We start from the raw sequence: 16,531 nt of genomic DNA, 5'->3' as shown, positions 1-16,531 counted from the left end.
CCAATGTACTAAAAGAATAAACTGAGTTTATTTTATAAGGAGGCAAGAGAAAATTTCTGTTAAAGCAGGCATCTAATCAATGTCAACTTTAATTACTGTAATTGAAGCATATACAATGACCCAAATAAAATGTAATTTAAAAATAAAAAAGGAGTACAGATCTAAAAAGAATTCACAACAAAAGAATCCCAAATAGACAGGAATCACTTAAAGAAATGTTCAACATTCTTAGCCATCAGGGAAATGCAAATCAAAATTATACTGAGATTCCATCTTACACCTGTCAGAATGGCTAAAATCCAAAACACAAGTGACAGCTCATGCTGGAAAGGGTGTAGAGCAAAGGGAACACTCCTCCATTGCTGGTGGGAGTATAAACTTGTACAGCCACTATGGAAATGAGTATGGCAGTTCCTCAAAAAACTAGGAATCAGTCTATCTCAAGACCCAGAGCTATAACACTCCTGGGAACATACCCAAAAGATGCTCTACCATACCACAAGGACACTTGCTCAAATATGTTCATAGCAGCTTTATTTATATTAGCCAGAAACTGGAAACAACCTAGATGTCCCTCAAACAAAAAATGAATGTAAGCCTCCTGGTGTTGATGCCAGGAACAAAACTGGGGTCTTCTGGAAAAGCACCAGGCATGCTAACCTCTGAGCCATCTCTTAAGCCCTAGTCCAAGACTTTAAATGGCACCTATATGCCAATAATTACTAAATACTGACCCTTCTGGAGTATTCAAGATTTATTTGTCAAACATTTCCACTTGATAGTTACAATGTTTCTAACATTATACATGACCAAATAATACTTCAAATTCAGTTTCTTCTGGCTAGAGATGTAACTCATTGGCAGACTGTCTGACCAGCATATATGAAATCTTGGGTTCTGTCCCTGTATTAGTTACTTTTCTACTGAGGTGATAAAACACCAAGGCAGCCTACAGAAGTAAAATGTTATTTGGGCTTACAGTTCCAGAGGGATAAGAATTCAACATGGCCCAAAGTAGAAGACATGGTGGCTAGGCAGCAAACTGAGAGCTAACATCTTGAAGAGAAAGTGATCCAGAAAAGGTACAAGTCTTTAAACTTTCAAAGCCCGTCTCCAGTGACACACTTGTTCCAACAAGACCACATCTTTTAAGCTTCCCCACAGTGCCACCAACTTGAAACGAAGCATTCAAATGTCTCAGATGTTTCTCATTCAAAACATCACAACCCCAAATACAGAGAAAGAAATCAAAATTCATATTCCCCTCTCACTCTTCTCTACCAAGTCCTTTTTTTGGAGTCTGTAACTATTCAGAAGACTGTGGCCTATAGGCAATGTTAAGATACTCATACTTGCTTCAATGCTAATATCCACTAAAATCAGTAATCTATAAAAACAATAAATTCAGGGCTAGAAAAATGGCTCAGTGATTAAGAGTACTTACTGTTCTTCCAGAGGACCAAGGTTCAGTTCCCACAAGGAGGGTCTGTAATTCCAGTTCCAGGGGACCCAACATCTATGGCAAAACATCAGCGCACATAAAATAAAAATAAATTAATTAAAAAACAATAAATTCTGGACCAGCAAAATGGTTCAATAAGAAAAGGTACTTTCCACCAAGCCTGACAACCAAACAGGAGAAGAATCAATTTCCACACATGTGCAATGGCATGTACACACACACACACACATGGTAAATAATGTAATAAAAATGTAAGACAAAACCAGTAAAAATATAAGACTACTATAGGCATTAATGATTCAACAAGGGAAAGCTCTTATAAGGTTATGGTCAGATACTACTACCAAAGTCACATCAGGGATTCAATAATAGTATCAGATTTAGTTCAATTAAAGGCTAATGTATTTCCTTCACAAAGTAGCAATTGTATTTATCAAAATACTTGGATTTCTTAATAGTCTCCTAAATTAAATTTATCCCCTTACAACAGAGTCACCTTTCTAGCTGCACTGCAAAAGTCACAGCATGGGACAGAGTATGAAGACACAGCAAGAAGCTCCATGTATCCCCTAGGCCCAACTCATTCTAATTTTGGGGGGGAGGTTGGTTTTTCAAGACAGGGTTTCTCTGTACAGCTTTGAAGTCTGTCCTGGAGTTCAGGCTGGCCTTGAATTCACAGACATCCACCTGCCTCTGTCTCTCGAGTGTTTGGGATTAAAGGCATATGCCACCACCAGCTGGCTCATTCTAAACTCTTAATCAAATGAAGTCAATTCTTTAAAGTAGCTCAAGACAAAAGGAGTTTCCAACCAGCCAAAAATAGAAGTTTCTTCCTAATTAATAATTAATACACTTAATTTCTTTAATCATTAATAATAGTACAGTTCCCTTATAAAAATTCAAAATTAAGTAACCAAATTTAAATTATCTCATTTTCTTATATTCCCCCAGCCCTTCGTCCCCACTACAACTATCTTTTATCTGCCCTGTGATTGATTCTATTATCTTGTGTCTCCATCGAACTCTCCTCCCTCCCATGCAGCTATTTCATTTCCACAGCAGTGCAAAAGGGCTTTGTGGCAGGCCAACACTGTCCCCTACTGTTCACACCCTTTACTGTTTCCCTCCTGAGCTCTCTGGTTTTTCCTTTTTCTTCCCTTCTTTTCTCATGCCCACTCCAAACACTGTTATCATCTCCAGGAACCCAGAGACAGACCTGGTTTATGATTTCTGGATACATTTCTTTACCTCCTCTTTATAGATCATATATCAGAACACAAAGCAAGTCTCAAAAAATACAGGAAAGTTGAGATTACATCCCATATTTTATCTGACCACAAGAGGATAAACTTACAAATCAAGAGCAAAAGAAACAAAAAACATCCAAACTCATACAGAGTAAACACTAGATTAGTGAATAATAAGTGTGACATTACAGAAATCAAACAGGAAAATTTTAAAGCTCCTAAAATTGATAATGAAAATACAACATATTAATATTTATGGAATATAATGAAGATAGTACTAAGAAGGTAGTTTATAGCTCTGTGGTGGTTTGAATGAGAATGTCCCCCATGAGTTCCTGTATTTAAATGCTTGGCCCACAGCTGGTAGAACTGTTTGGGAAGGATTAGAAGTATGAAATTGTTGGAGGAGGTATGTTAATAAAGGTGCACTTTAAGATTACAAGAGCCCATATCATTCCTAGTTCTCTCTCTCTCTCTCTCTCTCTCTCTCTCTCTCTCTCTCTCTCTCTCTCTCTCTCTCTCTCTCTCTCTCTCTCTCTCTCCTCCCTCCCTCCCTCTCTCTCTCTCTCTCTCTCTCTCTCTCTCCTTCTTCCTCCCTCCCTCCCTCCCTCCCTCTCTGTGGCCTTGTGGTTGTTGCCTCAAGGTATAAGATCTCAGTTACTACTCCAGCATCTTGCTTGCCTGCTACCATGCTCCCCTCCATGATGATCATGGTCATGAATGCTAATTCCTTGAAAACTGTAAACAAGTCTCCCACAGTCTCCCATTAAATGTTTTCTTTTATAAGATGCCTTAGTTATGGTGTTTTGCCACAGCAATAGAAAACTAAAACAGAAGTTGGCACCAGGGAGTGGGCTATTTCTGTGACACGCCTGACCAAGCTACTTTTTGGGGGAATATGGAAGACAAGGATTTTTTGCTAGAAAAGTGGTAGAACACTGGAAGTGAGGTTTAATTAACCATTCTAATAGGAGTGTGAAAATCAGTGGGGTTGAGACCTATGAAGAATGTGAAGGTCAAATTTAAGAGGTTTTCAGAAAGGAACAATATTAGCAATTGGACTAGAGACAATTCTAGAGTTTTGGAATGATTTTGTTGACAAAAGAGATCCTTTTTTATTTTATTTTCTCGTACATACCAACCACAGTTCCCCCTCCCACCACTTCTCCCACTCCCCCCACACACCTATTCCCAACCCAGCCCCCATCCACCCTCCTGAAAGGTAAGGCCTCCCAGGGGAAGTCAATAAAACCTGGCACATTAAGTGGAGGCAAGACCAAGGCCCTCTCTGCTGCATCAAGGCAAAGCAAGGCATCCCATCATAGAGAATGGGTTCCAAAAAGCCAGCTCATGCACCAGAGACAGATCCTGGTTCCACTACCAAGGCCCCCCAAAACAGACCAAATCACACAACTGTCACCCACATGCAGAGGGTCCAGTTCCATCCCAGACAGGATCCACAACTGTCAGTCTAGAGTTTGTGATTTCTCACAAGTTTGGTTCAGCTGTCTCTATAAGATTTTCCTATCATGGTCTTGATCTTCCCCCTGCCCCAACCTCCGACCTTGTTCATATAATCCCTCCTCCCTGTCTTCAACTGGACTCCCAGAGCTCAGTCCCATGTTTGGCTGTGGATCTCTGCATCTGCTTCCATCAATTACTGGATGTAGGCTCTATGATGACAATTAGGGTAGTCCCCAATCTGATTACAAGGGGGACTCAGTTCAGGCATCCTCTTCACTATTGCTAGGAATCTTAGCTGGAGTCATCTTTGTGGATTCCTAGGAATTTCCCTAGTACCAGGTTTCTCCCTAACCCCATAATGGGTCTCTCTATCAAGATAACTCTGTCATTGCTCTCCTACTCCATTGCTCCCCCAACTCACCATCCCATTCCCTCATGTTCTCATCCCCCATCTCTTCCCCTCTACTGCCCCGTGCCCCCAGTTTACTCAGATCTCCTCTATCTCTACTTCCCAGCGCTATCCATGTGACCCTCTTAGGGTCCTTCTTGTTACCTAGCTTCTCTGGAGCTGTGGAATGTAGTCTGGTTATCCTTTGCTTTACATCTAATATCCACTCAGGATGGTTTTTCCTAGTTCCATTTGCCTGCAAATTTCATGATGTCATTAACTTTTACAGCTAAGTAATACTCCATTTGTGTAAATGTACCACATTTTCTTTATCCATTCTTCAATTGAGGGGCACCTAGGTTGTTTCCAGGTTCTGGCTATTATAAATATTGTTGCTATGAACATATTTGAGCAAGTGTCCTTGTGGTATAATTGGGCTTCCTTTGGGTATATGCCCAGTGGTATCACTAGATCTTGAGGTAGATTGATTCCCAATTTTCTGAGAAACTGCCATACTGATTTCCAAAGTGGCTGTGAGGAGTGTTCCCCTTATTCCATACCTTGGAGGTATGTTTTGTGCTGGAAGATATAAAGAGAAACAGAATGGAGTGGAGTTCTAAAGGTGAGACCCCACCCATCTAATCCTGTAATTTGTAAAAAGCAAAGGCTTAATTAATTATCTGTTCCTATAGAGCAATAACAAAAAAATTTATGAAAATGTAAATAACAGAGAGGGCCAGGTTCCACCACAAGCAGGCTGCAGAACTTAGCAGCATAAGCTATGTGGTTCTGACTTTAGAGTCATGAAGGATACAGATGTAAAGCAGTTGTGGAATCCTCTTCTGTAATTAAAAAAAGCCTCTGAGGCCAGGCATGTGGCAGGTGAGTCCCTGAATGGAGGCCAAAAGAGGCCATTGCATGAAGTTGTAAAAGTGAAGCCTGAATTGCATTGGAGACCCCAGAATTTTAGAAATGCCAGAGTCATGGGATATTGGCCCACAAGCGCTGCACACAGGAAATTGAAGGAACCCGAGAAAAAGAAGTGTGTTTCAGTCAGCAAAGCAGGAAAGGAAGGCTCATCTAAGCTCTTTGACAGCTGAGCTATAGGATTTGGAGTTTGCCCTGCTGGGTTTCAGTCTTGCTTTGGTCCAGTATTTCCTCAATGTGCTTCCTGTCCCTCACTTTTCAAAGGGCAATGTATATTCTGTATCGCTGTATGTTGGAAGTATGATTTTTGTTTTTGATTTTACAGAGTGTTACAATTAAGAGCTTGCCAGAGTCTCAGAAGGGACTTTGGACTTTTAAACTGCGTTGAGGCTGTTAAATACTATAGAATTTTTAAAGTTAGGTTAAATGCATTTTATATTATGATATGGTCATGAGCTCATGGTAGTTAGGGAGTGCAATGTAGTAGTTTGAATGAGAATGGTCCCATAAGTTCTTATGTTTAAATATTCGGTCCACAGTTGATAGGAATATTGGAAAGGATTAGGAGGTCTAGTCACCTTAAAAAGGGTGTTATTTGGGGGTGGGCTTGAGGTTTCAAGGGCCCACACCATTCCCAGTTAGCTTTTTTCTCTTTCCATCTCATAGCTGTTGCCTCAATTATGGTATCTCAGCAACTACCCCAGCACCATTCCTGACTGCCTGCTGCCGTATTTCCCATCAAGATGGCCATGAACTCTAGCTCTCTGAAACTATAAGCAAACTCCCAATAAAGACTTTCTTCTATAAGCTGCCTTAGTCATGGTGTTTTGTCACAACAACAGAAATGTAATTAAGACAAGCTCTAAATACCTACATTCAAAAATCAACAGTTGATAACCATCTGTAACTCCAGTTCTTCTTTTGGCCTCCTTGAGCACTATACACATAAAACACCCATAAAAACAATACAATAAAAACTTTTAAGCAGAAAGATCTCAAACAAACAACTGGTGATGAACCTTAAAGCACCATAAAAACAGAAAGCAATATAGAGAGAAATAATGGAGATTAGGGAAGAATTTAACGAAACAGAAAAAAAAACAATAAAAAGAATCAATAAAGCAAAGAACTGGTCCTTTGAAAAGAGAAAATTGAAAACACTTAGCCTAATTAACCAGAAAAGAGAGAAGATCCACATTAATAAAATTAAAGAGATTGAAAGGGAGATTAACAACTGACACTAGGAAATTCAGAGAATCATTAGAGGCATGCTTTAAAATTTTGTATTTCACTAAATTTTAAAATCTAAAAATGGATCAATTTCTAGATACATGTGACATACCAAATTTAAACACGCATGAAATAAACAAATTAAGCTTCTATAGAAAATGAGGTTATAGCAGTAATTTAAAATCTCACAACAAAAGTCCAAGTCCAGGTGGAGTCAGTACAAAATTCACCAAGCCTTCAAAGAACTAATACAAAGACAACTCAAATTATTCTGTAAAACAGAAATGGAAAAAAAACATTTCTAAACTTTTTTTACAAAGCCAGTATTACCCTAATATCAGATAAAGATCCAACAGCCAACTATTATACACCAATCTCCCCAATGAACACTGACACAAAAATTATCAATAAATTACTTTCAAACCAATTCAAGAATACATCCAAAAGAATCATTCGATACTCAGGGCGTTGGTGGTGCATATGTTTAGTCCCAGCACTTGGGAGGCATAGGCAGGTGAATCTCTGAGTTTCAGGCCAGCCTGATCTACAGAGCAAGTTCCAGAACAGGCTAAAAGCAATACAAAGAAACCCAGTCTCAAAAAAAAAAAAGAAAGGAAGAAAAATCATTTGCTATAATCATGTTGGCTTCATTCTAGAGATGCAGAGATGGTTCAACATACATCAATAAACACAATCCATTCAAGAAAAGAAATCACATTATCATTTTATGTGATACGAGAAAGGTCTTTGACAAAATCCAACATTTCTCCATGATAAAAACCCTACAAGACTAGGAAAGGAGGGAACATACCTCAACATAATAAAGGCTAGCTATAACAAACAATAGTCATCATCATGTTAAAAGGAGAAAAACTAAAAACATTTCCATTAAGATCTGAAACGTAGCTGGGCGTTGGTGGCGCATGCCTTTAATCCCAGCACTCGGAAGGCAGAGGCAGGCAGATCTCTGTGAGTTTGAGGCCAGCCTGGTCTACAGAGTGAGTTCCAGGGCAGCCTCCAAAGCCACAGAGAAACCCTGTCTCGAAAAACCAAAAAAAAAAAAAAAAAAAAAAAAAAAAGATCTGAAACGTCATAAGAGTGTCCATTTTTACTACTCCTATTCAGTATTGTATCTAGCTAGAGCAGGAAGACAAGGAAATAAAAGGGGTACAAACAGAAAAGGGAAAGTATCCTTACTTGTAAATAACATGATTCCATACATAAGCGATTCCCCCTAGGAAACTCCTAGAGCGCTAGGAGTCAGGGTTCTTTACTGGAACAGAACTGATAGAATATACATTAATGGGGAGTGGGGGAGGAGGGGAGGGAGAGGGAACTGAAAGTGACATGCGTAAAAAGTTAAATAAAAATATATGGAAAAATATAAGTAGGCTTGGGAAGAAAGAAAAAAGAATATACATTAAAACATAGTTTATTAAGCTGGTTTATAGGATGTGGTCTGGGTAGTCTAACAATAAAGGAAATGCATGAATCTGGAAGTAATTTAGTCCATGAGGATGATGCCTTTGGTCTAAGTTAAAACCCTGAAGAAGTTGGCAGCAACAGAATAAATGAACTTGCCAGTGAAAGTGAGGGCAAGCAAGCAAAATGTTTTTTAGCTACCAGAGGGTTTATCCTAGATTTAGGGTGGGTCTTCCTATTTCAAATAACCTGATTTAAAAAAAAATTCCCCACCAGAGTGCCGAGCATCCTGAGTCCCAGTTAATCACCAATGTAGTCAAAATGACAACCACGATTAGCCGTCACAAACACTTAGGGATCAGGTAAAATAGTAGAAGAGGGGGCAGAAACACTGAGAGGGCCAGCAAAAAACATTGGAAGAGCCAAGGAACCAGAATGCCAACTGTGAAATAGTCTTCTAGACATAACAGGAACCTGCAGAAATAAAATTTCAGCAATATGGTCACCTAAACAAGACTGGCATAATGACGCCAGGTAACACCCCAATGTGAATGGGGAAAATTTCACAGGGTCCCACACCTAAATACAGAGCTACAGGAAATCAATGACTGCTGAGAGAGAAAGAATCAGTTTTCTCCAGAGATGAGCCATTAATACATTATCCAATCCAAAGTGGTTAGCCTTAAACCCTTGTATATATGAGCAACACTAAATGGATTCAGGGGGTAGGTGGGTGTGTATAGCAGTAAGAATTAAAGAAGAGGTCATGAATTTGAGAGGGAAGGAGGGGAACATGGGATGAGCTGGAGGAGGAAGAGCAGAGTAGCAATAATTATAGTGCCCAAATGAAATTCTCAAAATAAAAACTTTAAGTTAAACTAAATATTATATTTTAAAGATTTATTTAATCCTCAAAAGTGGTTGTGTGGGGAACTAATTATGAAGTTTTAATTAAAGAAATCAGAAATTCTAACACCATAGCTAAATTACCCAAGTATCTGTAGTTATATGAATTGAAGGAACATTACTTCTATAACATTACAGGATTTCTAAAATTTTCTGTTGTCTAGCCTTTCCTACCAAAAAAAGTCCACCCCATAAAAGGACTATATGTTCCACTATACCATAATTATTTGCACACAGCTCTAAAACTTCTTTATGCTCATTTTTTTTTCAGAAGTCCATTTACTTTCCTCCTTACAATCCTTCATACACACTCTTCTCTCAATCGTCAACATTTTCACCCTTGTACTCACTCATAGTAAATGGCCTTAATTCTTCTATTATTGTCTTAGTTTGGTTTCTATTGCTGTGATAAAGACTATGACCAAAAGCAACATTGGAAGAAAAATATTTATTCCACCTTATAGCTTGTAGTCCAGTCCATAATGAAGGGAAATTGAGGGCAACTCAAAGTAAGAACCTGGAGGTAGGAACTAAAGCAGAGACCATGACAGAGTGCTCCTTACAGGCTTGCTCTCCATTGCTTTCTCATCCTGCTTTCTTGTATGACCCAAGTATGCCCAAGGGTGGCACTACTCCAGCGAGCTGGGACCTCCCAGATCAATAATTAATCAAGAAAATGCCTACATAATTGCCGACAAGCAATCTGATGGGAGCACTCTTAGTTGAAGTTCCTTTCCCAGATGCCTCTAGCTTCTGTCAAATTGACAAAAAACTAACTAGGATAATCATTATGGAAACAAGATGTAAAACCAAAAATCCTACAAAATTCCATTCATTTGCCATCACTTTGTGTCATATATTACTTCTTCTTATCTATTACTACTGTAGAATGCTTCCTAACATTCAACCCTTTATTTAACCAATAAATTTCACTCTTCTTGCCTATTGTAAAACATTCTATTAAAAAGTTTGCCTCTGCTAACCCAATTCCCTCTTTAGTAACTTCACCATTTATCTTCTTCCTTTAAAGTAGGACCTCTTGAGCTTTTTATACTTAGTAGCAAAAGTTGCCTCCATTTCTTTTCCATCATCCTCTTCTTAAATTCTTCCAATCACCGAAATTACTGGAAAAATTACCAATGATCTCCCATCAATTTCATTTTATCTCTGAGAAACATTATTTAATATAATTTATCATTCCATTTTCTCAAAATTATAATGATAAAAGACTCTCAAAGAATCAATGAGAAATATATGTTTGCATCCAAAATATTTTAATAGTAAAGAATAAATTATAAATCTCAATAATGCATTTCTAATAATCAAAAGCGCAAGTTAAAAAACTTGGAACTTTAATATCCATAGCAAATAAAAACAAATGTAATTATCTGAATACAATTTTAAAATTCAGATAACATATATTTAAGCCAAAAATATAATAACATGAACACAAATTATTTATGCAAGTAATTTTAAAGTCTAAATTCCTGAGTACAGTTTGGTCTCTGGTAAACAATAAAATAGTTAAACATTTAATGTTATTAGACTCTATGATCAGCATTGATTTCATGAAATTAAGCAAATAACTTTTCTGCTTCCTTTAGTCTTCTTTTCCTGTCAGTTTTAGCAATTGTTGCCCAACGGTCCTCTCTCATTTTTCTCACACCTCCAAGTGACACAAAAGATTCAGGAGTTGATAGTGATAATGGAGTCTAAATATAAAATAAAGTAAAACAGTATCTTAATTTTTTTAAAAATCAACTTTTATATTTTGCTTTCAGAAATAAAATTTAAAAGCTACCTGTTTGGGGGTTAGATGAGAATTTGGTGAATTATTATTGTAAAGTCTGTTTGATATCTCTTCCTCTGAAACCATGCTCTGCAGAAAAACACAAAAAAATGCAATGTTACAGTTATCATCAATATTATATTAGTAAAATTTTGTCAACATAACTCCTGTAAGGAGAATGAGAAGTAGAGCAAGTAGAACAGAAGGAAGGTTAGAGAAAGAAAGGAGAGAGAGAGAGAGAGAGAGAGAGAGAGAGAGAGAGAGAGAGAGAGAGAGAGAGAGAGGAAGAGAATATAAAAAGGGAAAAAGGACTTGTAACATTTGAACTTTGAGATTTAAAAGCAAAGTACATATTGTGTGTAAAACTCTAGAAAGATATACCAAAAACCAAGTGTGACTGCTGTTTGCTACAATTGGGGTGTACGACTGAACTTAACCCCCCCCCTCAAAAAATTGCCAGCCAAAATTTCCTTTGGAAGATACAGGAATTGAAATAAGATTCCAGAGTTACAAAACAATTATTTCATTTCATTTCTTCCAGCATAATTGTAGCCTAGGAGACAAAGAGGTTCCTGGTACATCCTGTTTTAGAGGTCATGCACAATAATTTTATTTATTTTAATATTCCATAGTTTTTCAGTGCTAGGGATTAAAACTAGGGCAACAATACTAGACAAATACTACCACTGAGCTAAAACCTTACCCATACAACTCTCCTTTTAAAAAATAAAAATAAAAAATTTAAGTCATTTTGAGTATCACAGTAGCTAAGAAATTGGCCAAGATCACTCTGCTAGAAATATAGCAGAAATTAAAACACTGGAATGTTTACATCTAAAGTCCAGGGTATTTCTACCCATTCTTATTACATTTGCATGTATTTGGACTGCATTTTTCACTGGAAGATATTTCTTATAATGACTTCCATAGATATGGTACAAAGCTGTATTCAAAACTTTGGCTTCATGCCTTACAGTAGGTATGATCTTATAAAAGGAATTTAGTTTCCTCAACTATAAAATGAAAATGACAACATTCTCTATACTTTTATAGAATGAAATTGTTGCAATAAACAATTCAAATAATCTACAGAAAACATTTTAAATAGGTCCTAGTTCATAATTTTAATAATTTAATAATGTTAATGGTTATCTATAGAATTCTGGAACTCCATATGTTTGTTACTTCAATAACAGGGTTCTAATGTTCAACTACTCAGTATTCCAAAACAACAACAAATTAGAGGCTCCTAAGCAATAATAACCTTTAAATATCTGATAGTCTTAAGTGAAAATAATAAAACAGGGAGGCAGGGGCAGGTGGATTTCTGTGAGTTCAAGGCCAGCATGGTCTTCATAGTGAGTTATAAGACAGCTACACAGCTGTCTATGTAGAAAGATCCTTCTCAAAAAAGAAAGGAAAAATAAAGAAATGAAGGAGAAAAAAAGAAATGAAATGAAAAAATGGAATCGTTGACTTTAACCAGAATTTTGTCAAAAAGGATAAGTAAAGTTTATTGCTCAATTTAGTAGTCTCTTAAATCATTCTGCATTTAATTTTTTAACCTTGATCATCCTTTAAGTATTGATATGTGTAAATTAAACATTCCTATAAATAATAGGGGAAGTAGCTTCCTTAAACATACTATCCTTACTACATTACTCCTTAGTAGTGGCGGGATGTTACAGTTGCCAATCAATACTGTAACATAAATATCAATCATCAGTAGTATAAAATAAAGCTACAAATAACACAAAAAAGATGAGACTCTTGTTAACAAATTTGGTTGTGAAACTATTAAAATATTAATTCCACTTCTATGCTTTAAATGCAGAAAAACTTCATAATATTTTTCTGGATAACAAGACAACGATTAGTCATCTGATATGCCAAGTATATGAGATGGTATGTTTTAAGTATCATGTTTTTGGAAATTTAGACAAAAACTGTTTGAACTTTAATGTCTGTCAAATGACATGAAAACTATGATTCTGTGTTGTGACAGTTTTGTTGTATTTTATTATCACAATGATAGATAACTATGCACATAGCTATACATTTATATCAAGAAATAACACATAATAATATGAGCAAATAAAAATGCTGGTTCTTTATAATACTTTTACCAAGAGATCAGTAGTTTCCGAACTATCTGAATTAACATCAAATTCAAAGACTGTTTTTCTCTTTTTATTACTTCTTCCAGTAGGTATATACTTGTTTTCTCTTTGATACATTTGCATTTTAGTTGGTGTCTTCACTGTATATTCCTGTGCAAAAATGAAAAAAAAACATATAAGTGCTTAATGTATGTATAAGTGTATGGTATGATACATTTATAATCCACCCCCAGGGGGTTCTTATGTGTCCACATAGACTATATGACAGGGAGAAGTTCCAGTAGAGGAAGAATGGCCATCATCAACAATAACTTGCATTTTTTTGAAACTGTGAAAATGGCCAGTGGCGTAAATAATATTCTTAAAGTTTTCTAAAAGTTAATCTTCTGATAAAGTATTTTACTGATAATTCAAAAGCTGCAAAGTTGCTTATGTATAGATTATTTACTCCTGGTTGACTATGGAAGACTTGCCAAACTCCTAAGCAAACATCTTAGGAGCAGGATGCAATTTAACCCATTATTGTTTCAATGCTATCATCAGTCAATTTTTTACAGGTAAGATGAACATAAAGACATACATATCTGATGGTACAGATTCTAATTTGATGGATAGATCAATATGATGTATCAAAGTGAAAATATTTATAATTTTTCATGATTCATCCAGTATACTTCAGAATGTTTCCATACACAGACAATGCAATATTATATGTATTTACTACCTTACAATATTTTTGACATAGTATTCACGAATTGTTAAATGAACTATTCTTTTCAGAATGAAAATTAACATGTGAAATAATTTGTTAAAAAATAGTCACATGGAGAGTAACCTTAACAATAATTGAACTCTTCACTACTTTCACTCATGAGTCCCACTGTCATTCTTGACAATGGATCCCCTCTATAACTTGCAATATCACCTTTCTCCAAATAAGATTACCTGACTTGTTTTGTAAATCTGTATGAGGCCTTATTTTAAATTATTTGGATAAGAGGCCAAGAACTTGGAAACACTAGACTCAGACCCCAATCACCAGTAACAGTATCCTTCAAAATGAAAGAGAACTTAATATATAATGTATTAATGTGAAATATTAATAATTAATACATAATATAGTGTAACAAATATGTAATTTCTAGATAAAGAAATATTGTCACTCAGATTTTTTATACAAGAAATACTAAAATGAGATACTTCAGTCTAAAATGAAATGATGCTAGATTCAAATCCACAAGAAGAAATTCATGGTACTAGGATGAAGACAACTGCATAGGAAACTATAAAAGATAATATAAATTTTATTTGTAACTTATTTATATTCCTATCTGATTTTAAACACAAAATAACAATTGTAATGCTATACAATGCCTACAATATATTAACACATTGTTTACCTAAAAATGACATAATAAAAGGGGAGAAAGAGAATAAAACTATACTGGAGCAAATGTTTTCAACACTGTTGAAATTACATTAATACAAATTCAAATTAAATAATTTTAATTTAAGATGTTGTAATTGTTAAAGTACCATCAAGCAATGACTCTAAAAACCTCAAAATTAAGATTTCACTCTAAAAAATACTTAACCTAAAAGGAAGGAAAGATACAAGAAAAAAAAATGGATTTAAGATTTAGCATAAGCAACAAAATGATGGAAGTACTTTCTACTATCTCAGTAATTAATTTGATGCCAATAATCACTCTAATCAAAGAACAAAGACTAGTAGAATAAACAATGTTGAAAAGATGTGAATTGTATGCTGCTCATAAAAGGCAAACTTTAGGTCTAACACCAAATTTTTTTTTTTTTTTTTTTTTTGGTTTTTACGAGACAAGGTTTCTCTGTATTGTTTTGGAGGCTGTCGGTCCAGCCTGGCCTCGAACTCACAGAGATCCGCCTGCCTCTGCCTCCCGAGTGCTGGGATTAAAGGCGTGCGCCACCACCGCCCGGCTCAAACTTTAGGTCTAATAGCAAAGAGATTAGCAGTAAAAGGGAGAAAATGATGAACTGTATTAAGATAAAGAATGGCTTTTTGTTTGTTTGTTTGTTTGTTTTCAAGACAGGGTTTCTCTGTATTGTTTTGGACGCTGTCCTGGAACTCACTCTGTAGACAAGGCTGGCCTCGAACTCACAGAGATCTGCCTTCCTCTGCCTTCCATGTGCTGGGATTAAAGGCATGCGTCACCAACACCCGGCTAAGAATGGCATTTTTAAGAGCTCAGTCTATTAAGATATGTAGACAAGCAGATCCCCCCAAACACATGAGCTCATAATCAGGAAAAATAGTGAATTCAAATTTACACTTTTACTAATTAGCAGATCAGCTAAACAGACATTAAGGAAAAAATGTTTTAAAGATTCTATAATGCAATCGAATGGATAGTAAGGAAATTCATAGATGTGCATATAGTACATAATAAATATCTAATAGGTTAAGAAGAGTTACAGGACCCAGACATGGTGGCATATACTTCCAATACTAGCACCCAGGAATCAGAGGCAGGCAGATCTGAATTTGAGGCTAACTTGGTCTATGGAGCAAGTCCCAGGGCACCAGGGCTATACATATACAAGAGAAACCCTGTCTCAAAAAAACAAAAATAAAAACAAAAACAAAAATTAGCTGGGTGTTGGCGGCACACGCCTTTAATCCCAGCACAGGGGAGGCAGAGGCAGGAGGATCTCTGTGAGTTTGAGGCCAGCCTGGTCTACAGAGTGGGTTCCAGGATAGCCTCCAAAACAATACAGAGAAACCCTGTCTTGAAAACAAAAATTTAAATTAAAAAAAGAAGAGTTAAAGGAAGCTTGAAAAAAAACATATGAAAATCTATAGAATATAATAAAACCAAAGCTTGGAAGAAAAACTGTAGCTACAAATGCCTCCATCAAAAATTAAGCTCAAGAAGCCAGGCATGATGGCTCACAACTGTACTCCCAATTAAGACCAGCTGAGGTTACATATCAAGTATAAGGCTAGTCTTGGCTACAGTACAAAACTCGGTCTCAATTTAAAAAAAAACAAGGCCAAGAATAAAGAGACATGACAATTTAATGCAATTGGTACTTGTATCTTAAATAGAAAAAATTTTAAAAAATTGTAAAATCCATGTAAAAGGTCAAGTTTAGTTAGTAATATACTAATGTAATCTTTTTGGTTTTAACAAATGAGTCATGATGTGGGGAAAACTGGATCAAAGATACACAGAATTTCTATATATTACCTTAGCAAGTTTCTGAAAATACAAAATCAATTGCAGTTAATTTTTTAAAAAGATAACTATATCCACTAGAATGACTAGAATGAAAAGGCTAAGAATATAGTGCAATTAGAATACTCATTAACTCTAGGCAAATTCTTTGAATTGATCTAATTATTTAAAAAAACGAGTGGCAGTATATACTCAAATACATGTATCTCCACAATCTAGCAATTTCATCCCATTATACATACATAACTAAAGTGTGTAGGTCAGGTACTAGAATGTTTTTTGTTTTTGTTTTCTGAAACAGGGTTTCCCTGTATTGCTTTGGAGCTTGTCCTGGAGCTCGCTCTGTAGACCAGGCTGG

General features: G+C 36.0%; 1 protein-coding gene across 1 annotated transcript in view; it reads right to left on the bottom strand.

The window, feature by feature from the left end:
- Positions 1–10,299: 10,299 nt before the first annotated feature.
- Sycp1 (synaptonemal complex protein 1) overlaps positions 10,300–16,531 on the bottom strand; it is a 97,521-nt gene continuing 91,289 nt past the window's right edge. Inside the window, exons 30-32 of the mRNA XM_040752137.1 lie at positions 12,962–13,105; positions 10,848–10,925; positions 10,300–10,758 (exon numbers count right to left, since the gene is read on the bottom strand). Of these exons, the coding sequence (XP_040608071.1) occupies positions 10,621–10,758; positions 10,848–10,925; positions 12,962–13,105 (360 nt within the window). The 3' untranslated portion in view covers positions 10,300–10,620. The remainder of the gene's footprint in view (positions 10,759–10,847; positions 10,926–12,961; positions 13,106–16,531) is intronic.

The sequence above is a fragment of the Mesocricetus auratus genome, unplaced genomic scaffold (assembly GCF_017639785.1).
Source record: "Mesocricetus auratus isolate SY011 unplaced genomic scaffold, BCM_Maur_2.0 Super-Scaffold_100009, whole genome shotgun sequence".
NCBI classification, from domain to species: Eukaryota; Metazoa; Chordata; class Mammalia; order Rodentia; family Cricetidae; genus Mesocricetus; species Mesocricetus auratus.
The sequence above is the reverse complement of the archived record's forward strand: the minus strand, read 5'-3'. Positions and strand labels throughout refer to the sequence as shown.